Source organism: Harmonia axyridis, chromosome 3 (genome assembly GCF_914767665.1).
Source record: "Harmonia axyridis chromosome 3, icHarAxyr1.1, whole genome shotgun sequence".
NCBI classification, from domain to species: domain Eukaryota; kingdom Metazoa; phylum Arthropoda; class Insecta; order Coleoptera; family Coccinellidae; genus Harmonia; species Harmonia axyridis.
The window spans coordinates 7,810,002-7,833,036 of NC_059503.1; the positions used below are offsets into that span (position 1 = coordinate 7,810,002).

At 32.0% G+C, this 23,035-nt stretch overlaps 4 protein-coding genes across 7 annotated transcripts; 2 read left to right on the forward strand and 2 right to left on the reverse strand.

Annotated features, from left to right (window-relative positions):
• The first annotated feature begins 241 nt into the window (after positions 1 to 241).
• On the forward strand, positions 242 to 2,041 carry LOC123676110 (putative ATPase N2B). The gene has a single exon (XM_045611812.1). It carries the CDS (start codon positions 400 to 402, stop codon positions 1,690 to 1,692), a length of 1,293 nt encoding a protein of 430 aa, XP_045467768.1. The 5' UTR covers positions 242 to 399; the 3' UTR covers positions 1,693 to 2,041.
• Positions 2,042 to 2,348: 307 nt separating this feature from the next.
• Positions 2,349 to 10,862, reverse strand: LOC123677137 (cGMP-specific 3',5'-cyclic phosphodiesterase-like). The gene is made up of 22 exons (XM_045613649.1): positions 10,511 to 10,862; positions 10,202 to 10,402; positions 9,869 to 10,149; positions 9,365 to 9,674; positions 9,172 to 9,302; positions 8,997 to 9,112; positions 8,648 to 8,885; positions 8,429 to 8,584; positions 8,026 to 8,290; positions 7,740 to 7,932; positions 7,598 to 7,682; positions 7,072 to 7,393; positions 6,368 to 6,571; positions 5,977 to 6,257; positions 5,383 to 5,698; positions 5,151 to 5,281; positions 4,269 to 4,381; positions 3,830 to 4,067; positions 3,611 to 3,766; positions 2,972 to 3,230; positions 2,544 to 2,727; positions 2,349 to 2,490 (listed from the first exon to the last, which is right to left on the reverse strand). Exons 1-22 carry the CDS (start codon positions 10,764 to 10,766, stop codon positions 2,412 to 2,414), a joined length of 4,515 nt encoding a protein of 1,504 aa, XP_045469605.1. The 5' UTR covers positions 10,767 to 10,862; the 3' UTR covers positions 2,349 to 2,411.
• Positions 10,863 to 10,924: 62 nt separating this feature from the next.
• On the reverse strand, positions 10,925 to 20,654 carry LOC123676111 (DNA polymerase zeta catalytic subunit). Of its 4 annotated transcripts, XM_045611817.1 has the most exons (14): positions 20,371 to 20,654; positions 20,129 to 20,315; positions 19,726 to 20,063; positions 18,906 to 19,641; positions 18,026 to 18,852; positions 17,752 to 17,883; positions 17,122 to 17,691; positions 16,925 to 16,964; positions 14,291 to 15,924; positions 12,753 to 14,233; positions 12,511 to 12,701; positions 12,065 to 12,292; positions 11,780 to 12,005; positions 10,941 to 11,726 (listed from the first exon to the last, which is right to left on the reverse strand). In XM_045611817.1, the coding sequence occupies exons 1-14, from the start codon at positions 20,513 to 20,515 to the stop codon at positions 11,577 to 11,579; spliced, it is 6,885 nt and encodes a 2,294-aa protein (XP_045467773.1). In that variant the 5' UTR covers positions 20,516 to 20,654; the 3' UTR covers positions 10,941 to 11,576. The 4 variants fall into 4 exon arrangements, with proteins under 4 accessions (XP_045467769.1, XP_045467773.1, XP_045467771.1 ...); XM_045611813.1 differs by having other exon boundaries at positions 10,925 to 11,726; positions 12,753 to 15,924; XM_045611815.1 differs by having other exon boundaries at positions 12,753 to 15,924; positions 18,026 to 18,849.
• Positions 20,655 to 20,902: 248 nt separating this feature from the next.
• Positions 20,903 to 22,801, forward strand: LOC123676112 (cell division cycle protein 20 homolog). Its single transcript, XM_045611818.1, has 2 exons — positions 20,903 to 21,758; positions 21,820 to 22,801. Exons 1-2 carry the CDS (start codon positions 21,080 to 21,082, stop codon positions 22,686 to 22,688), a joined length of 1,548 nt encoding a protein of 515 aa, XP_045467774.1. The 5' UTR covers positions 20,903 to 21,079; the 3' UTR covers positions 22,689 to 22,801.
• Positions 22,802 to 23,035: the final 234 nt, after the last annotated feature.

The window sequence follows — 23,035 nt, forward strand, 5'->3', positions numbered from 1 at the left end:
CGGTGTAATTCAATGTTGCCACACGATAAATATTAACTTTGGACATTTATATTCTACTCGTCTTAACCCTGCTATTTGATCTGAAAACGAACAAAAGATTCCGAAATTTCTTCTATTTCGCACAATTAAATATCATAATTCAAATGAAACCAAACGTTTCAAATGATGATGAATTAATGGAACGTAACGTGAACTGTCACAAGTAAAAAATTGATCTATTTTTATTTTTAACCTCACTTTTATTTTATAATGACAATTAAAATTATAAGATGTTTGGACGGTATCTACCATTAATAGAAAGATTTCATGCAATTTTAATGATTACGTAAAATTCTATATATTCATAAATATGAAAAAAATTTTAATACTATTGTGAAAAACAGAAAATATTAGTTTAAAATGAATTTCAAGCAAAAATATGTACTTAAACAATTCAAGCAAGTACTTCGTTTAGTTTCCTTAAGAAATTACTCTTCATCTAGTGGCCCTCTTGCTTCACTCACAAAGAAATATGAGACTGGCGACTTATCAAGAGATGAAATTCAGTTAGATGCTTGTAGATCTTTAGAGAATGTATATAATTCGTTACGAACATATGTTCCAGTTAAGCAAAATCTATTCAACAAAGTATTTTCTAAACCCATAGAACCACCTAAGGGTTTATACATTTATGGGGCTGTTGGTGGTGGAAAAACAATGCTCATGGATTTATTTTATAATTGTTGTAATATTGATAAAAAATCTCGAGTACATTTCAATGAATTCATGGTCAATGTCCATAAGCAGATACATGCTATTAAAAACAAATATGGACCACAATTTAGATCAAACTCCAAGCCATTCGACCCAATTCCAATTGTTGCTCAAGAAATTACTGATGGAAGTTGGCTTATATGCTTTGATGAGTTTCAGGTAACAGATATTGCTGATGCAATGATTCTGAAAAGATTGTTCACACAACTTTTTGCCAATGGAGTCGTTGTTGTAGCTACAAGTAATAGAAAGCCTGATGATTTGTATAAAAATGGTTTACAAAGATCCAACTTCATTCCTTTCATACCAATTTTGAAAAGATATTGTGACGTTTATAATCTTGATTCAGGTATAGATTATAGAGTTAAATCGATGAAAAATAAAAGAATTATGTATTTTGTTAAGTCGGACTATAAGTTGGACCCAGTTTCTCCAATATTTAAACTTTTGGTTTCGAAGGAAAATGATGTTGTCAGAACAAAAACTTTCACAATTTTAAATAGAAATGTAACTTTTTGCAAAGCTTGTGGAGGAGTACTTGAATCCTCTTTCGATGAACTATGTAGCAGACCTCTAGGATCTAATGATTACCTTCATTTGACACAGTTTTTTCATACTATTATTATTAGAGATGTACCCCAATTGAGCTTAAAACTTAAGTCTGAAACGAGACGTTTTATTAATATGATTGATTCTTTTTATGATAATAGGCTTAGGATTATTATAACTTCATCCGTCCCCTTAGAAGATTTATTCTGTAAAGATAAAACTGATGATGACGTAGAACAAAGAGTTCTGATGGATGATTTGGATCTAAATAAGGCAGAAGCAAGTGCCAATGTTTTTACAGGGGATGAAGAAATATTTGCTTTCGATAGAACTATTTCTAGAATAACCGAAATGATAAATGAAGAATATTGGAAAAAATATGATAGATGATATAGGACAAATAAATAAATTTGTTTGAAATATCAACATGGTTGTGAATGGTCATTACGATCAAATCAACACAAATAATATTGTTCATATGATTACCAGTATTAGAGAACTCAGTTAATGTTACAATTTTATTGACTAGTCCAATGTAAACTTTATCTTTGATAACAAAATTTTCACCCACTTAATGAATTAAATAAATTTGTTACTTGTAAATATTTTCAATGGTTGTTTTTATTTATTTTACATATTAGTATCATTATTTTGTTAAAACTACATCATGTGATCTCTTACCTGAATATTGTTGAATATTAATTATAATTAATAAAAATGTTTCAACAAGAAGTTCAATGAGTTTGTGTTATTTATTAATATTTATGAAAATAAACAAAAAAGTGTTAACTTTATTATCTATTAATATGGATTTCATTCTGAACTACTTTTTATTGAATTTTTTGATCTCATTAATAACAAAATGCACACAATAAAAATTTCAAAAGTTAGGAAAAATTTAGGAATTTAGGAAGTTTATTAATGAAAATCTGATGAAAACTTATTTTCAATACCTTTCCGTTTTACACTGTAATTCTGCAATAAATAAAAAAAAACAATAGTATATACACTTTTTTATTCATGATTTAAAAACAAAAGTCTGTATCAAAAAAATCACTGCCCAGTATGATTTCGACATAATCAAAGAATCATCATTACAAACCGACATCTTACATAAAAGAATGTGTTTTTTTCTTCAATTTTTTATCCCTTTCATTTTGTGCATCATGCCAGGCTTTTTGCAGAGCCCTAAAATTAAATTCTTTTTGAGATTCTATTATAGCTTGGAATACAGTACTTACGTGCAGTCCTTACTTAAGTCAATGTTTGTTAACAAGCTCTCCAAGATTCTAGTTGCCGGTAGTACAACAAACGATAGGAATTGTATCTGTTCTTCCGGTATTTGATTCTGTTTATCTCTATCCATCAACGGCAATGCTCTCAAGCCACGCAGTTTGTATTTGTCACCTTCATCATAAAACTCTCCTGCCAAAAGAAATTAAGCCACATTAAAATAAGAATATTGGAATTATTTTCATTATACAAATACCCAAGCATTTACTCGATAAAATACTACTAAATAAATAAAAATTACAGGAATAGGCTATTCAATTCAATTTCAATTAATATCATAAAAAGAATTTATCTTAAATTTTACATCGAAAAAGAACTTTTCGTGTTGGTGTATAAAACAAGATTTTCGTAAATAACTTTGATTACAGATACTCACTATAAACATTATCGGTTAGACGTTTAGCAACAGGATAAGGCTTACATTGCCCAGATAAATCTGAGACAGTCATCATCACTGCCTTCATAAGATATCGGTGCTCAGTGTTAGCTGCATCAAAATTATTATCTCTAATCAGAGGTATCAAAGTCTTGCTATTTTTGAAATATCTCTGAAGATCTGTTGCCAAAATTGCCTCCTTCATTTCTTTCATGAGTACTTTGTAATTTCTAGGAGTTGTATTGAATATTGGAAATTGCTGTAAATTGTTGGTATTGTCAGTTTTTAATTAATGGATAGTTGAAATCGGAACTGAATCGTTTGCAATTTTTATAGGATCACAAAAATGTTTATAAAAAATTCAATCTGAAAGAGGTAAGTAAAAGAATCTCAAAAAAAAAATTTATATGTAAAAAAGCCATCTGAAACAATAAGCTGTTTGTCCAAAAAAAAATTATTCATTATGAGAATACACTATTTGAGAATTAATTATTTAAAAATAATGTCATCTAAATATCTACCCTCGCATTCATGACACTTATTCAATTTAACACTACAATTACTGAAGGAGTATCTGATGCTTGCTTTTCAGATTGTTCGAATTGTAGCATGTAGTTTTTAAATTCAATGAAAACTTACATCGAACAACATGGATGTCAATAAGAAATGATAATTTTCCCAGGTGGACTCTTGGTAAAGTTGGAACAAGATATCATCAGTCTCATGCAAAAAATTATTGGTGTATCCGCTATGATCTATATCATGTCCAATGGAGGAAATTAAAAGAACTTTCATCTAAAATGTATGAATAACAAGATCATAAATGAACTATTAACGTCATTACTATCTGATAATCACCTCAAAGGTGCTGAAAGTTGATTTGTTTCTCTTCAAGATGTTGTACATGCAATGCATGAAATTGAAAGCATGATCGAAATTGTGATACGGTACGTTCCTGTACAACCGCCTTGCTGTCAGCATGAATTTAACCAGGTTGTCATGATTAAGATTGCCATCATCACACAAGTCTTTTACCATGTGAACAGCTATTTGAGGTGAATCGCTGGCTATTGCTTCAGGTATATACCATTTGAAACTAGAAGATATCAAAATTAGATTATGAAAAGTATGTAAAAATCGGAAACAAGTATGAAAATATACAGGGTGAGTTTAAAGTATGGATAAGAATTTGAACAAGCCTACTGAATTTCCTGACTACACATCAGTGCTTTTCTGATTTTTAAGCTTTTGTGTTTGAATAAAAGTGGTCAAATCTAATTATGAAACAAAGCCTTACTCAAGCAAATTGTGTACTTTAGTACTCATAGTTCTTAATGAATATTCATACTCATGTACACATGGCTTCATTAATCGTTTCAAATGCCCTCCATATATGCTGTATTTCATCTCCTGAAAATAAAATCACACTGTATGTTCACTCAAGGGTTAATTTATTTTCTTACTTTTTAGTATGCTAGAATCATAACCATGCAGTTTTTGGAAAATTTGTATTTATTGTAGAATATTGACAAAATGACTTTTAAAAGTAGATCAATAAAAGGTTTTCCAATAAAGGGTTTCATTTTGACATTTGACAAGTAAAAACTACGTCATTACTGAAAATGGAATGCTACACGATTCAACAACGCATTGAAATTATTAAAATTTGCTACAAAAAATGGTGAAACTTTTGTTCGAAAACTAAAGCATTTTTAGGTCGACGTGTAGCACCTTCTCGGTCGGCAATAGTGAAACTGCTAGGAAAACTGAGCTGTTTGGACAAGTTAGTGATGTGAAGAATAGGAACCGTGTGCGTAACTCAAAAACAACTGAGAATATTGCTGTTGTAGCCCATAGTGTTGACGAAAACCCGGGTTTGTCGATTCCTTGTCGATCTTGGGAATTAGGCATTCCACAAACCACATTCCATAGTATTTTGTAAAATATATAATATATATAATGATATAAAATGTACTAGTTTTTTTTTAACATCAAAATGACACTTCTTATTGAAAATCCCTTTGTATGGTATGTTGGATATCGTAATATAGAATTCAATATTTAATTGAAATTGTGTGTTATGATCTAGATGAAAAAAATTAATTCTGAAGTAATGGTTATGCATAATACATTTATTCGCACAAAAATTTTTTGGGATGATTAAAACTGAGAAACTCACTGCTTTTTGCAATCGTTTTAACTCTGTATTGTATTGGAGACAGCAAGAAACATATTTGGCAAACGTTTTGAGTGTGCTTTCATCAGCTCTTGTGAAAATTCCGTACTTTTTATTTAATAAGTGAAAAATTCCTGTGAATTAAGTACATCTTAGTTCAAGAAAACAGAAGTCGGTAAATAATTTCAAAGTATGAGGAAGAACTGAATTGAGGATTTCTGGAACATCCACTAACCTACAAGTCCGTTAGTACTGATTATAGGCAAGCAGAGTAATGTCTTGATGGTTTTACCAGTTCTAAGTTCATGTTCATTACCTATTCTTCTGTCTCTTACTGGATCTTTTACATTAACCATTTTATTCGTCCTTGCTACTAAAGTGGTGATACCCCTGTCTTTATGTAAGAGTTTTGCCTTGAGATTCTTCTTCACATACATATTACTGTCTGTGCTTAATCCTTCTTCAAATACTTCCGCTGTGAGATCAGCACAATCTTTATCAATAAGGAAGAATGTACCTCTAGTAACTTCTAAGGTTTCTTTGGTGAAATTCTGCGAAAAATATAATTCTAATGAATAAAGGGATAGATGTTAATTATAGTATATTAAGTATCAAGAACGTTAAGAACTAACGATCTCAGACAATTATCTTTAATTGGTAGTTGTCCTTGAGTTTCAGATAACACAAACTTCACTAATACACAAGACACTATCAACTTTATTTCATTTTCATTTCTTAATTTCTATAAAATTGAATGTAATATTAAAGAAACATCTTACACAAATTCAATTAGTTTTGCAAGTTAAAAATGAAATTAAGTGTGGCTTACCATAAAATCTGATACCATTTTAGTGGTGTCAATTTTCTCGTTGAAAAAATTACTGGTAACGTTTAATAGGTAACTGTGAAGAGCTTCCTGTTTCAACATGGCTATCCTTTGGAGATTCTGGTGAATAGCAGCGCCCATCCATCCTGTTACCACTATTGTAACCTTGAGATCATCTTTGTTGAACGGATCTTTATCGTCTTCTTTGACCAGTTCAAACACAGCATAGCATTCTCCATCTGGCGTTACCACAGGAACACATAACACTGATTCTGCATTATCGTCTGAAATTTTCCCTTATTATTGATTCATGGCTAACTCCCACAATTCAGTAAGCAATTTTACCGATTAAGGGCAATATTATCTGGGATCCGTATTTCTTATTGTTACTCACATTGAAAACCAAGTCCTTCTGGAAATCTGGAATCTAGTAGAAAGTTTTCCGCCATAACATTTTCCTTGTTGAAAGCCACATGAGTTGCAACTGTAAAGCCTCGTTTTATTTCAAAACGATAACGAGACAGAAATATGTCATGCTCATCCCCAGTCAGCAAATATATTTCATTTTGGACCCTATCTACCATATAAACTGATACACCTGAAAAATTACCAAATATTCAATTAAGAAAAAAATCAATATTGAAAATGAACATTTGGATCATCTTAATTTTTTAAGTCTCATATATGTTTCACCTAATTCAAAAAAGTTAATCAACTCACTATTCATCATATTGTAGACAAATTTTGAAGTGAATTTTCTTTATACGATACAAGTACAAGTAGCAAGTACTAAGAATTTTGTCTACAATAGGAGGAGTAGTGATTCGATTAACTGAACAATGTCATCAATGAATTCTTAAATTTTTCCTAGAGTTCACAAATAACCACGCATTTTCATTAAACTATTTCTAAACGTTGTTGAAGAGTTCTTTCCATGAAATGGCATAACCTCTTACTGGACACAAATGACATAAGAAATGTCAAAACAATGCACAGTGTTGCCATTATAACCATTTTAAATTGTATCATTCCTATTGCAAAACTCAAAATCCTATATATTATTTTATCATCACTTGAGATTAATCGTAGTTTTTTCACCGTCAGAATCAGTAGAATTCTTCAAGACTTGTCCTGCTTCAAGCAGTAACGCATGGAGCTGAGGATTTTTGGAAGAGAAATCATTCAAATTCTTTAGATGAACGCTGGTTTGGCTTCTTTGTCCTTTAAGGATGGTTGAATCACTTTCTAGTTTTGTAGCTCTTAGTTTTCTTCTCATAGCTTTACCATTGTAAGGTGCCACAACTTTTTTTGCCTTGACAGTGTTGGGGAATAATGACAAACATTTTCTCCTAAACATAATAGACTTGAATTCGTAAAAACATAGGTCACAAAAAGACTTCTTGACAGTACTGAAACTAATCAAATATTAAACACAAAACTAAGATGCTCGACATAAAACTGTTCGATCAAAAGTCATATTTTTTCTATGAATTAGAGAAGTTTTGAGAGAGCGAAGTTAATTTCTAAATTCCAAAAGAATTAATTTTTCATTGGAATATGATTGTATTTCAGTGATGTACACTACAAAAACTAATTCGTTAGATGAATTATTTCAATGGGTAGCTCTCTTTTTTCTGTATGAATCTTCTTGTTTCCATATTTTTCTTCCTCGTAGTTCAATTATGTCTTGCCATGTTTTTCTCAATGCTCTAGAGAACAAACATCAACTATATGATCGAAATGGAAATTTTATATTCTTAACTCACATGACTTGGTTGAACATATCAGCAGTGTTGGGAAGAAAAAATTGCAAACTACTCACTATTGGCACCACAAAACTATTGAGCAAATTCACTTGTTGTTCAGGCATAAAATTGTAATGTTCTTTATCGTATGAGCTCATCAAAATACAATTAGGCCTTAATTCTTTGATTTTCTCTGCTTCCTCGTATAGTTCAGCTAGAAAAAATAAATAAAAATCTTCCAGATTAAAAAAAATAAACTGTTGCTTTTAACAAGACATCAAAAACGACAAGGGGTCAAATTTCTCACCGTAAAAACTCTGTGTTAATTTTCTTGCTACCAGATAAGGTTTGGCAAAGAGGCTCATATCACCACAGGCCAATAAAAGGGTTACCAATAATTCATGTTGTTTTGGATCTTCATTATCAAACGTTCTTGTAATTATTATCTGCTTCAGATCTCTGAAGGACTTGAGAAAGTTAGCACGCAAGTCACAACGTACTATTAATTTTTTCACATCATCAATAAACTTCTTGTATTCTGGTTTAGGCATGTTATTGAAGATAGGGAATTGCTGAAAATCAAATAATGGGGTATATTGAAGCCCTTTGCCTCCTAATTAGGTTATAGAATATAATAAATTCTGGTTGCTAATAAACTTATAAAAAAAAAAAAAATTAAACATCCTTGTATAATTTGAAATACTTCATACCTCAAGGAGCTTGCTAATGATCATGGCATGATAGTTTTGCCAGGGTGATTTGGGAAACAGTTGCACAATCTCGTGATTCATCAATACTAAAAATTCGTTCGTAGTTGTAGTTCGGTCGATGCAATGTCCAATACCTGTTATGAGCAGCATTTTAATCTGAAATTAACAAATTTTTCGACTAGTTTTAATTCATAATTGACTCTTCTTCGCGGATATCACCTCTAAAGGAGTGAATAGTGATTCGTTTCTTTTCAGGATGCAGTACATAGTGTGGGTAAAATCGAAAGCATGTTCTAAGTTGTGAAAAGGTAGGTTTCTACCAAATTTTCTGATCGCCAAGACGAATTTGCAGAAGTTGCTCAAATTAAGCTCGTCTGGTTCGGAAAATTCTCTCACTGTTGCGTAAACTAATAATGGTATTTCATCCACTAGATCTTCTGGGATATACCATTTGAATCTGCAAATGAATTCATATACGAGTGATGTACAGACTACAGAGTTAATTTTTTTGAAGCTCACAGGTACATATGGAAAATAACTAGCATAAGTAGAAATATTCTAAACTTACTCTGCAAATGTACTAGGTAGTTTAACATTCAAATTCTTCATGAAATGATTATAATCATGAATGCAAGGAGCAACTTGCCTATTCAGTAGAGAAATAGTAACATCGTTAATTTTTTCCTGAAATATCAGTTGATTTGATTAATGCTAATTAAAATTGAAATATGGGTTGCACTTACCTGTTTTTTTACTTTTTCATAAAGGTTACTGAATTGTAACACTAAACCAAAATAAGTTGCAAACACTTCAAACAGTATCTCATCGGACCTGGTGAAGCAACCATTTTTTTTATTCACAACCTCGATAACACCTTTAAATGAAAAACAAGTTATTTGGAAGATAGAAAAGTAATTTCTCACAGGAAAAATTCACCTAGAATTTCGTTTTGTCCTTTAACGGCAATGCAAAGAACAGATCTAACAATGAAGCCAGTTTTTACATCGATTTCCTTTCCAATTTTAGGATCAGTAAATGCATCTTTGATGTTGACAGTGATGCCAGTTTTGGCAACAGATGCAACTATCTCTTTTTCTTTACCAACTAACTTAACCTTGTTCACTCTATTAATACCTTCTGTTTCCTCAATTCCTTTTTCGTAAATATCTGCTACTAGTTCATCACTTTCTTTATCTATCAAATAGAAAGAACTCCTTTCTGCCAACAAAGTCACTTTCACAAATTTCTAGAAAATTAATGCAAATAAATACCTCCCAAATATTCCACTGAAAATGACTCTTGGGATTTATTATATTATTCTATTCCTTTTCTCTATAAAATTTTAGTAGTAGTTACCTATCTTTTCTAACATTTACAGCATGTCCCACAAAAAAAGGGTTAGATAACATAAGTTAGATAAATATAATTTGATGATCATACCACCAACTCTGAGATCATTTTATCTGTAGGAACAAAGTCCTCAAGAAAAACTTTTGTCAATGCCAGCAGATAATCGTTTAGTTCTTGTTTCTTATGAACAGCAACCCTCTGGAGATTCTGGTAAATTGCTGCACCCATCCATCCAGTGATTAAAGTAGCTATTTTCAGGTCTTTATCTTCGAAAGGGTCTTGCGATGTGTCCCTGAACAGTTCTATGACTGCGTTGACTTCGCCATCTGGTGTGACAATAGGTACACAGAGTACAGACTTGGTGAGCTGATCTGAAAACTTGTAATTATTTCTCATAGTATCAATCAAAGGTCAGAAAAATACCTTTTTGTCCAATGCCCATTGGAAACCTCTCGTCTTGAAGGATATCATCTATCATCACAAGCTCTTTTTTTGAAGCTACATGTGCCGCAACAATCGTACCCTCTTCAACTTTCCACCGAACCCTAGGTTCTGGTATATCGAAATATCTTTGACTCTGGTAGATCTCACCAGTAGCAGACTCCACTAAATATAATGATACTCCTAAAAATTTAAATGCATTTACATAAATACATAATAATGCAGTAGAAACTGTACATTCAACAAATTCATAGAAAGCTGAGTGTGAGTAATAAGAAAAAATGAACTTACCATGAGCATGTGTTGTTACCTTCAATACATCTGCAGATTCATGTAAAAGTGATGGTAAATCCACATTGTCTGATAGAAAACTCGTTAAATCTCTTAGAAGAACACTTGGCTTTCTTTCAAGATGTTTCTTGAATAATTTGCTTTCTGGTAGAACTGGAGCTTTATATTTTTTCCTTATAACTTTCACATAAGGAGCTATTACTCTTCTTGCTGCTTTATTGGGCACAGTTAAGGTTAGACGTGGTGCCCTATGCATATTTTTTCTTTTTTGTATAATATAAAAGTATATAAAACCTTGTATATAAAAGCTTTGTGATACAATAAAGTACCTGACATATAATATTCATATGTCAAGATTATATTTGAAACATAGAATTGTTATAGAATAAAATAATTACAATAGAAGTTTTTATCAAAAAAATATTTATTATTTATGTAACAAAATATTACTTCATATCAAAAGTATCACAGACAAAAAATATTTCTTAATTTCAAGGACACTTCAGTATGGTTTGACTTAAATATTAATCTCAACAACAGCTTTATCAAAAAAAAAACATATAAAACTGAAACATTACAAAATTTCTTAATTTCCATAAGACTCTGCGGTATGGTTTGACTTAAATATTAATCGAAACAATAACTTTATCAAAAAAAGGAACATAAAATTTAAACATTAAAAAATGTCTTAATTTCTATAGGACACTTTGCAATACAGTTTTACTTAAAAATTTATCGAAACAACAACTTCATCAAAAAAAAAAAAAAATATATATAAAACTGAAACATGAAAAAAAATTCTAATAAATCAAAAATAATTCTAAATGTGAAGGATAAAAATCCTAAAAGAAATAAAAATAAGAAACATTATTATAAATTTCTCATCTAACTCACATTTATAGATAACTAAAATACAATATAGAATTTTAAAGAACAACAATGACAACACATTCAACTTGGACTAGATTTTCAAGAGGAAAATTCTGATAATTTCAAAACTAATACTTAGGCACATGAGAGTCAGGCTGTTCATCAGTATCACATAGTTTTAGCAACCGAAGGAATTTCAGAATATCTCAAAATATTGAGACAGAAGATGTCGAATATGGTCAGCTTGTTGAAGATCTCGATTGGTTTGATTCAAACGATAAAGAACAGGACAATCCAGAGATATACACTTTGTATCTTCTAAAATTTGGGTACAAGAAGAACAAATCTGAAAACACAAATCAATTGTAGCGCCATCACAGATTTTTAATAATTTCCTACCAATTTGCAGTTGTTGTAAGATGCTTCCCACTGCCGAGCTCTTTCATTCAAAATAGTAACTGTTTGTTGGGGCTTTTTTTGGCAATCATTACATAAACCATATTGTGTTTGGACTCCACAAATTGCACATAAAGTAGAAACAAAATATTGAGAGATTGTTGATTTTTTTGTCGGAGATGTTGCAGTTGGTAAGTATTGTAAGTGTTTCCTTGGCATCTGAAGGAACCTGTGGATGTCAATAATAATCAATAATCAAACTGTACATAATGATCCTGTCGCACTTACCAGTGCTGCATGTCAACGCCGATAAGGTTGAAGCATCTGTTCAATGGTGGAATGATGACTCTAGTGATATAATAGAGGGCGTTTGGTTTCAAAGCAGGGTCTTTGAGCAACTCGTGAGGGCTTCTCACCATTCGAATTAGTGGTAAGCCTGGTGGACCATTTATTATCACATACGGTACACGTTCACCTCTTCTAGGTTCTGCCCTTTTATCAACTGCTACCCATTTCCTGAAGAAGTTAGACACTAACAAAATGCATCTAGCTTTAGACTATCGTTTGAAGAAGATTAGAAGAGCCACCACTCAGTATACTCAGTAACATTGTAGAGTCTTACAAGCAGAAGAATAATTTCTTCAACTTAATTTTTTCGCAACATAATGACTTTTTTTGGAGCATAAAAATTATATAACTAATATGAGATAATTATAATATACTGTTCAACTCACTTGGCTAATTCAAGAGAAGGTACACAAGCTCCTGGCCTATATCCAGTAAGGCCTCTGAATTCCTTGGCAAAAGTAAGTTCTTTCAAGCTAATGCGGCCCAAGATGATTTTATTGAATTGCTTCACACAATATGCCTTGACTTTACTCACATCCTTAGACTCAAACAGGATACGTAAAGTTTTCTCCAACATCTGAAAAAATTTCAAATCGAATATTGGTTAACCTATTTTCAGGTTAATTACCTTAGAGACAGCAGGACATCCATCTCTTCTCACAGTTTCGATACCTTTAGCATCATAAGTGGGTACTTTCTGTTCTGGACTTTCGTACATATAACCAACATACCTCTTTTTAGTTTGGAGAATGCAAGGCTGGTATACCTTCTCTAATTTTAACTTCACAGGATCGGGATTTTCTTTACCTACGGCTTCCACTATTTCTTCGCCAATGGCGAAAGCTTCAGTCCTAGATTTGCCCGGACAAAGAACAAATAGTGAATCTGTGTCACCATACACTACTCTAACACCCCACTTTTTATTATTATCCACCAATGAAATCGTCCTTTGAAGTGTTTCCCTCGCTTTACTGACAATACTGTCACCGAGTTCAACGGAAGGCATACGTCCACTGAAATTCGCAGCTGTATAACCATAAGTGACATTAGCTATCAACTTCAAACCTAGTTGTCGACTGTGGAGAACTTTTTGTAGCACTGCATCGTCTTTATTCTCTTTCATTGATTTTTTCACCATCAGTCTTGTATCCAAGATTTCTCTCAACATTCTAGGCATGATACCATCTCTTACACTCTTGTTAACAAATGCTACTCCACAAGGTGAAAAATTTAAGAGATTCCTTTGAAATAAATACTTAATCCGATCCTTCGATACTCTGAGATTCGTTGCACCAAATTCAAAAGGCGTATTTTTACCAAGTGAGTCCACTCTACCAACACAAGTAGAAAAACAATAATTATAAGCAATGATGATGGAAGGATAAAGACTCTGAAAGTCAAGTACTATCACAGGATCTGTATAAAGCTTAGATTCAGGCTCCAATACTAAAGCAATATGCTCTGGAGCCTTCATTTTCGCCCTCTGTTGGACGCTGGGCGAAACAGCAACGTAGTTCAAAGGTTTAGCGAGTCGCAACATCATTGACTCGACTCTGAATTGGGAACCTCTGGATAATACTTCGTAGAACTGTATTCCGAACAATCTAGCAAGTTCACTTGTTCGTCCTACAAAATCAAGTTGTTCGAGTATTTTCAATTGACATCTAACACAAGTCATGTAATAATTGACAGTTCTATGCCTGAATAAAGAACTTTGGTGGCTCCACCAACTTGTTAAGTCTTTAAAAGTGTAACTAGGTATACGTCTTTGAAGGATTTCGTAAACTGTACTTTGTATAGTATAACTTTGAAGGGCAATTTCATGCCTCAACAATCTCCAAAGATCCAAAACTACTCTTCCACTAATTCGCAAATCTCCTGTTTCTTTTTCATTGAATTTTAGATGTTTATCCTTGACCCTTGAAATATCTGGAATGATATTGATTCCTAAATGGAAGCACCGTTCAATTAGGTAACCCCAAGATAGCATTTGAATCTCATATCCTAATAATATATCTGGATCCCAATGGATTATAAACTTAGTGAATTTCTCAAATAATTTTAATTCATTTTCGACATATTCGATATCACAGGAGATTCCTGTTCCATCTAGAAACGAGAAACTTTTAGTTTGACCAACAGGATTTGAGTCAACAACAAATATACCTTCGCAACTTCTTGGTTTGACTGTGTTTTCTTCTACATCATTTGAAATGCAGTAAAAAATAGCTTGGATTGAATCATACTGAGGGTTTGGTTTGAAATCACCTCTGGTGTTAACATGCAGTTCCATTGATAATATTGTGAGATATTCGTATTTTACAGAGGCCCTAGCAGCTTGATAGTTTTGCACAGAGCATTGAAACCCGTATGTGTTGTTTAGGGTAGCTCCTGATATAACACCTGAGTGATCTAAACTGTTTGAGAGAAGTGCTGATTTTCTGAGCGTCATTGAACTAGGTTTCTTTCTTTGTTTGGCTCTAGATAAAACTGGACTCTCTGCCCCAGATCTACTCGATCTTGGTGTCAATGTTACATCTGGGTCAAAGCTCTCATCTTTCAAAGATGTATCACTATCAACATTAGATTCTGGGGTGTCTTCACTATGTCTAGTCCCTTTTGGGCTGCCCCCTTCAGATTTAGTGGATGTTGGTGAAAAGGCTTCTCTATCAAGGTCAGTTTCTTTTGGAACTGAAGTAAAGCTTGATTCAGGTGTATCAGTTTTTCTTTCTGTTTTAGGTGTAGTAGGACTCAAAGTAAGTGTTAAATCCATCGACATATCATTATCAGAATAAATGTCTTGACTGGATGCGAAATATATTTTGCTTTTTTTCGTTTTTGTTTCGTCAACAACTTTAATTGGGACAGAATTTTGTTGTAGCCAATTCTCTATTTCTTTTTTCGTTGGAGGTTTCTGTGATGGCCTCAATATGCAATCGCCCTCAGCGCAATAGAAATATCTTGGGTTTTGCTTATTCCTTTGATCTAAAATTTGGGGGTAGTATTTTTGCCTGAATTGTTCTAAACCTTCAAAACTGGATTGGAAATCTGGGACATCAATTGTGGTGAGAGTTTTTACTTTGAGAAGGTTATGACCGATTTCCAAAGACTTACTAGCGTCTTCCACATTACTGTAGAAGGGTTCTTGAGGTCTTATCAGAGGTATACCATATTCTGACAAACTTTCCATTACATCTAATTTGGTAGGGGCGCCATATATAGGTATGAAGTTAATTAAATCATTTGAAAATTTTGTTGTTCCTTTTTTTTTGTCCCTGTTATTGCTGAACATATCTGAGGTAGATCCAGAGGATTGAATGTTATCATCAGTTGCTGTAGAACCTTCTGCAGATGCTTTAATATCAGGAGAAATCTGAGGTTCTAAGTCTGTTTCTGGTGTACTTAACCATACATCATCCAATTCACTTTCACTTCCACCTTTGTTTGTAGCAGAACCTTCATCATTCTGTATATACGGTTCACTATTCTTTGAACAACAAGGCTGCGGATAATAATTATTGACAAGATCATACATTTCCGAAGCGGATAGTTGATAATGAGAAACAAAAGCATTTACAAGGAAAGCAGCACTTTCTTGAATAATACTATTATAGTCTGCATGAATATTTCGAGAATTTTCCTCTAGATTGTCATTGTTGTTATCAAGAGCAGGTGGTTCTGTGTGATGTTGTTCATTTTGGTTATCTATAACGTAACTTGAATCGAAATTCAATCTTTTTTTAATTTTTTTCATATTCTGCCTTACTTCAGTTTTTTCAATAAGTTCAGCTTCAGTTTTCCTAAAAAAAAAACCATTGTTGAAATGGTATGAACATATGAATTTTGGCGAATTTTGAATGTGATTAGTGATATACAAGGTGTCTCATAAAAGTTCATATTTATATATAAATTTTTTTTTGACAAACGGCTTATTTTTTAAAACGCTTTTTTACACATATACTTCAATTTGAGATACCTTGTATTTGTTTCATGTTAATTTACAACAAGAGAGTGTTGTGATGAGCTAACTAACAACCTTCAACCAGCTATCTATCCTCAAATCCTGTTAGTTTAGATGCATTGATACAATAATCTTTGTCAATAAAAATTTAATGATTGTTGGTTAATGCAATAGATCAAGCTAGGTGATTTTGAATGATGATTTCTCAGCACTATTTTGACTGTAATTGACAAATGCCATTATTTTATTGAGATTATTCACTCCATCTAGAATAATTTTCGAAGTTTTTAAGGAATGGTCCAGATGAACTCACCAAAGAACAAAAGCATGCAAACCTCAAATGAGAAACAGAAATAGGTGTCAAGTCATAATTTTACAAACGTAGTGTTATGTTAGGATAGTGGAATGAATATAAACGACATTAGGCATACACCAAAAGATTTCCTGAAACTTTCACAAACTATCTCGAGTTTAAAATTTAAATTCATTTATTCTACACATACCGAGTAATAGAAGAAAGATCACCCTGTTTTGTGTACTAATGTTATATTAGTAATTAATTCAACGGTTGGAAGACTCAACATATTACTCTTTTTTTAAATTATTTCAATCGAATTCAATTGGAAAATTGGATTTTTCTGAAACTTTGATCGATTACTAATAAAACCCTAGGAGCCATATGTACAAAAAATTGTTTTAATAAATCAATTATTACAGAGTGTTCTATTTTCTATGTCAATATATTTGAAATGTGGCCATTATGTCCACCTCTATTAAAATCCAAAATCTACATAAGTTTCTAGGCAATCTTTATAAGAGCTAAGCATCCAAAAACTCACTTGTTCGAATCGTTCTGCCTTGCAACAGGTGTTGTACGCCCTGTCAAGATTTTACCAGATAAATAAAAAATAATCATGATAATAATCTTGGCTGAGGAACACTTTGAAAATAACTTAGTAAATGTAAAAACTGAACTCAACATATACTGAGTAAATTTCAAAAATATTCCTAATCAGCCGAGCAAACTCTGATATACCTGAAGTCTTGACTATAGGTAGTGCTGAGTAAGCTGATTTTCCTTTCTTGTTACGATTCTGTCGTTTTTTCTGTTCATCTTCGTCTGAATCATCAAAGGCACCATCCAAGAACAGTATATCTTTCTTATTATTCCCGCTGGTTGATTGTAAAAGTTTATTTTCACTTATGGTACAGTTTTCCATCAAGGAATGAACAGATTGGAAAAAAATTGCTTCATTTTCTTTTTGTGCCCTCATTATTTCTTCTATACTCTTTTTGATAGGCGCCTGAAGAGTACTATTTTTTGAAATATTATTATTATTGATGTCGTCTTCTTGGTTGGAATTTAACATATTTACTTCATTGTTTTTTTCATCTATTTTCTCTTCACTTTTTTTCAATGAAGATTTTTTCACTTTGTTTTGTTTTATGCTTGAATTCTTATTACTAACATCATTTATAGTTGAATGTACGGATTGCAGTTCATTCTTTAAATGTTCCTTATTCTTTTTTATCCGCTCACTTTTACGCAAAATTGGAACTGGTTCTTTTATACTTAATTTTACATTCTCATTAAGGTCACAACCTACTGTTCAAAATAGAGAATCAAAAATGTATATTGAAAAAAAAAAGATGCACAAAAACTCACCATTCTTGTTAATTTGTTCTGTTTCAATATTAGAAGGAATTATCCCATTTGAAATAACCATGCTACTAAGCTGAACACTGTGTGTAGATTGACCCAAAGTTTGTATACTCATTATTTTTTTTATTTTCATAGCTGAAATAATTAGTTTTATAATCAACAAGAAGAACAAAAAATGATTATTATAGAGGGCTGATTTTTTTTAATGTATATGACGAAGAAGCATAGTGCATAGTGTTATGATATAATATGATTATTCAATAGGATGGTTACTTACATTGAAATGTGTACGGTCTACAACCAGGAATTACTCTGAAAGATGGCTTTGCTCCTTCATTCAACTTATCAAAACATTTTTTAAATTTCTCACACAATTTCTTCACTAAAAGCTTCCTCTTATGGTAGTTTCTGTATAATTCCCCTTTTCCTTGAGAGGTTCTATTTCTCTGTATGCTTTTTTTCACTGATTTTTTTTTGGTGCTACTAATATTGTTCACTGGGAAATTTCTTATCATTTTCCATCTAGCAATGTTCGCTATTGTACAAGTTTCAATTTTAGAATCGATATCCAGAGATGGCATATCCCTTTTTTTTTCAGCTATTCGTAATGAATGCAATCTGCTACATAACACCACAAGTTCACAAGGATATTCCAATATACTTGTCAATTTGTTTTTTTTTCTCATCTCTAAATTCTTTAAAGCAACTCGTTCTCCAATAGAATTTGCTGTAAAATAGTTATGTTGTTTACCAATAAGGGATCTAATAATATTATGATTTATTTTTCTAGCTTCTATGATTTTAGGATGGTGTAACAGCATATTCACAGATTGCTCCACATGTTGATATTCATGATGTAAATGACATATCTGGGGACAATATTCTAATGCGCATTCTGCAGGATTTTCTTCATTCAATATTTTCACCTCGTAAACTATTGAATTATTCAGTTGGAAAGTTTGTCTATTTTCAAGACTTTCAGCTATTTCTTTATTTGCAGTTGAATTATATTGGACAGATGTATCTGGCAAATAGTTCAAGGAAATGTTACTTTCTGCTGTATGTAAAATGATGCCACTATTTTCCTCAACTGTACTGAAACTTCTTGAAAATTTTCTAATGTAAATATTGTGCAGATAAAAATTTCAACAACTTACCTCAATTTTTCAAACTCCAATGCAGCAAACATTTTATTATTAGAACTTTTTTGAAGTGGAGTACACAAAGAATCTTCCACCTCAAAATCAGAACAATTTCCATCTAGTTGTGGAATACTCGGAAGTTTTTCTTTATTATCGGAGCATTTTTCTGGATTCTTATCCTCTACATTCTCACTATCTTCACTAATTTGTGGAAATTGGAAAGTTTCATTTAAAATATCACAACCATCTATAGAAATACTCATATCATTATCTTCTTCTATATCTTCTGGTTCATTCTTTGGAATTTGTGATAATATGCTATCTTCTTCTACATCAACATTCTGTTCCAAATCTTTTAAGACATCCAACAAATCTAGGACATCTTGATCTAATGTTAAATTCAATGTGTCATTCATAAAGGTTTGATCAAATTCTGAATCATAAGATAAATCAGATTGAGTGTTGAGAGGTGAATTATAATCTACATTTGAACAATCCATTAAAGATTTATTCCCAGGGCATTCTGCAGGATATACACTCAGATTGAAATCGTTTTTGTCTAGATCTTGTGAAAGAATTGCTAATCTTTCTTGCAATGCTCTTTTGAATAATTCATGTGACTCTGTGGGGAGTATATCGGTTTTAGATAATGATAAATAATGTGGAAGCTGTGAAGTTTCATTTTTATTTCTACGTCTTTGTTTTTCATCTTCCCAAAGAGCTGCAATACCAGGGTTTGCGGCCAAATTACCTGAAAAAAAATGTTAATACTAAAATTTATGTTTCAAAAAAGATTTATTTATTGCAGTACTATTTTATAGGTATTTCAGATTACCTGATTCTATTTCTTGTCTGTTCAATATATATTCTCCTAACGTATCGCCTTCTAATTCACACGAGCTCACTTTAGATAAATTTTCTTCTATAAATCCTTCTTTTACTCCATCACTATGCCTAAATATTACTTGGGATAATATTATATTGCTCATACCATGTAAGTTATAGTCTATCATAAATTGTAGAGTGAAATTTAAATGTGTTTCATGAGGTTGGTATATTTTTCCCAGTATTGATTCATTAAACAAAAGATTATTAACCCTTTTTATGAGCATTGGGTTATATAAATATACTTTAAAAAACTGATGTTTTTTTGAATGGTATCCATAAAAAGGTCTGAAAATTATTTATTTTGGTAAAGAACGTGGTAGTTATCAACTACCACACTCTTTTTCACTTACATTCCCGAAACTAGAATTATCTTGTAAATATGTTGATTATTTGAAGAGGTTTGTCCGAGGCTTACATTTATTGCTTTATCTAAATTAGATGCTATCTTGTACATCAAGCCATTTGCGGGTTCGCTCCCATCATAGGGTATGTAAAAATAAGGAAATATTCCATGAACATGTAGACAAATTTTCTTCCCTATGTGAAAAAATTATTTTTCATAAAAATAATGGCATATTCAGTCGAATCTCACCAATATCCGTAGACCCGAATATTCTAATCACGGGTACTTGATGAGTTGCTGAGCCTCTAAACTGTGAAAAAGTAACATCTAGGTTTGGAACAGGAGTACTCAAATAAAAATCAACATCAAATATTCTAACTAAAACAGGATTCATATTAATATACAAACAGAAATCGTAAACAAGATATGGGAAAATCAATCGAACATGTATTTAAATAATATATATGTAATTATATCTAATAATCACATCTCGATTCAATTTTGAGTTGGTTGTTCGTTTAATAGTTTTGAAATTAAACAGAAATTTTTCTAACCTACTAAATTATTCCACATAGGCACAGAATAACATGATTTCCAAGATTTTTGTAAGTATTCAAATTTAATTTCAATATGAATTCTTTCACTTAAATTAATTCATTTTTTGGATTGCTTTTGAGTTTTACAATTAATTTATGAAATAAAATTATCATCAGTGATATTTCAAGAGTTATTAGGAATATTTGTGGAACTCATTCTTTTCAAACCGATTTTGCTGTTTGCCGCTTTATGGTTAACTTTTAAACTTTCAACGATTTTTGTTAGCCATAACAGTTTTTAATTATTTGAAATCAACTAGAAAGTCAACTGAAAATTTCAAAGTTATTTAATGCATTGTGCCCTGTCTTAAAATTGTGAAATTAGTTTTCTATAAATTATATTGACCAAGAATTCCTGAAATATGTCACAGTTGAAAAAAATGACTGAAACTAGCAGTAATTTGAATGTAGATGGTCCAATTACAAGAGGACCACCTATGAGATCCCAAAAAAAAATATCAGAAACTAGTATGTGCAACAGAAGTATAAACGCATCCAGGAGGTCATTATCAGTTTCTAATATTTCAATTTCAAAATCTCCAACAAGAGTTGGTGGTAATGATTTCACACGTATTGAAAGAGATAATCGGGGGGAATTCAGGAGAAGAAGTAGATCTTCTACAGCAAGTCCCAGAAAAATTTGTGCTGGAGATAGGTTCATACCAATGAGAAGTGCTATGAATTTTGACTTAGCACATATAATGCTTACAAAGAAAGCTGACAGTCCTAGCATGAAAGAATTCCAAAAAATTGTTTATGATCTTCGTGGTGAAGATATTACAAATCAAAAAATTTTATCTTATAGAAAAAAAGCACCCGTTGCTCCAGACGGCTATTTAAACCCCATGAGAGTTTTATATTCTACAACAAAAACACCGACATCAACTTCAAAGAAAGGTGCCAGATACATTCCTACAGCACCAGATCGTATTCTAGATGCTCCAGATATTTTGGATGATTATTATTTGAATTTGGTGGATTGGAACTCCAGTAATATATTGGCAGCTGCCTTAGGAGCTAATGTTTATTTATGGAATGCAGGTAAGTGATATGAATAACGTGTAAACTGATTTATCGTCATTGACCCAAATTTTGTTTTAAGGTACTGGAAATATCGAACAACTTCTAGAACTAGAAGGAGATGACTATGTCTGCTCTGTATCATGGATTCAAAATGGTGATTTCTTAGCAGTTGGTACAACTACTGGGGCTGTGGAGTTGTGGGACTGTGCAAACTTTAAACGATTGAGGTCGATGGCAGGTCATTCTGCTAGAGTAGGTGCATTAAGTTGGAATAGTCATGTCGTTTCCAGTGGAGCCAGAAGTGGTCAAATTGTTCATCACGATGTGAGACAAAGAGAACATGTTATTGGAACTGTTAGTGCCCATGGACAAGAGATTTGTGGCTTGAAATGGTCACCTGATGGCAAATTTTTAGCTAGTGGTGGAAATGATAACTTACTCAAGATATGGTCTGTAGCTGGTGGTGGTTTCCATTCGAAAAACAAACCAATACATAGTTTCAACCATCATGTAGCAGCTGTGAAAGCGTTAGCATGGTGTCCATGGCAAAATAACATACTGGCAAGTGGTGGTGGAACAGCTGATAGGCATATACGGTTCTGGAATATTAACTCAGGAGTGTGTGTAAATGCCATTGACACAAAATCGCAAGTTTGTTCTTTGTTATGGTCAACTCATTATAAAGAGATTGTTTCTGGTCATGGATTTGCTAACCACGAAATTATAATTTGGAAATATCCAACTATGACCAAAGTGACTGAACTTTTGGGTCATACCTCTAGGGTTCTTCATTTAGCTATGTCACCAGATGGAACCACAGTTCTTTCTGCGGGAGCTGACGAAACTTTGAGATTATGGAAGTGCTTTACATTAGATCATATCAAAAAGAAGACTGCTTCTCATGGGATACATGAAAAACGAAGCGTTCTCAAACAATCTATTCGATAGGATAGAGTAATCATTCATTTAATGTATTTACAATGTAAATGTTTTTTATTTAGTTATAGTACCGTTTTCTATGTTGTAATAACGTTCTTTAATAAAGATGGATTCATACTAAATTTGCCCTTTTATTATTGTAAAATTAATGAACTGATATTAAAAGAAGATTAAGTATCTATATAATTCCTTCCATAGTTTTTAGAATTAGACGCCTGAGCAAAACCACATGGCTAACTCATAGTTAACATGCAGAAAAATGTCAATTGAATTCTAATTTTGTCCAATTGGTTTAGAACTATTGTTCATCCTTCTTTCTTCAAAAATAATCCCTTATTATTTTGACCATCGAAAAT

Bases quoted from the DNA above. Each gene is read 5' to 3' on its own strand.
- LOC123677137 (XM_045613649.1), bottom strand. From the start codon at position 10,766: ATGCATAGGGCACCACGTCTAACCTTAACTGTGCCCAATAAAGCAGCA. The intron at 8,585-8,647 runs GTGATATCCGCG...TGTTAATTTCAG, and splicing joins CACTATTCACTCCTTTAGAG to ATTAAAATGCTGCTCATAAC. The intron at 5,282-5,382 runs GTTAGTGGATGT...CTTAATTCACAG, and splicing joins CAGTACTAACGGACTTGTAG to GAATTTTTCACTTATTAAAT.
- LOC123676112 (XM_045611818.1), top strand. From the start codon at position 21,080: ATGTCACAGTTGAAAAAAATGACTGAAACTAGCAGTAATTTGAATGTA. The intron at 21,759-21,819 runs GTAAGTGATATG...TTTTGTTTTAAG, and splicing joins TGTTTATTTATGGAATGCAG to GTACTGGAAATATCGAACAA.
- LOC123676110 (XM_045611812.1), top strand. From the start codon at position 400: ATGAATTTCAAGCAAAAATATGTACTTAAACAATTCAAGCAAGTACTT.
- LOC123676111 (XM_045611813.1), bottom strand. From the start codon at position 20,515: ATGAATCCTGTTTTAGTTAGAATATTTGATGTTGATTTTTATTTGAGT. The intron at 17,692-17,751 runs GTGAGTTTTTGT...TATTTTGAACAG, and splicing joins AGAACAAATTAACAAGAATG to TAGGTTGTGACCTTAATGAG. The intron at 15,925-16,924 runs GTGAGTTTTTGG...TTTTTTTTTTAG, and splicing joins AGGCAGAACGATTCGAACAA to GAAAACTGAAGCTGAACTTA.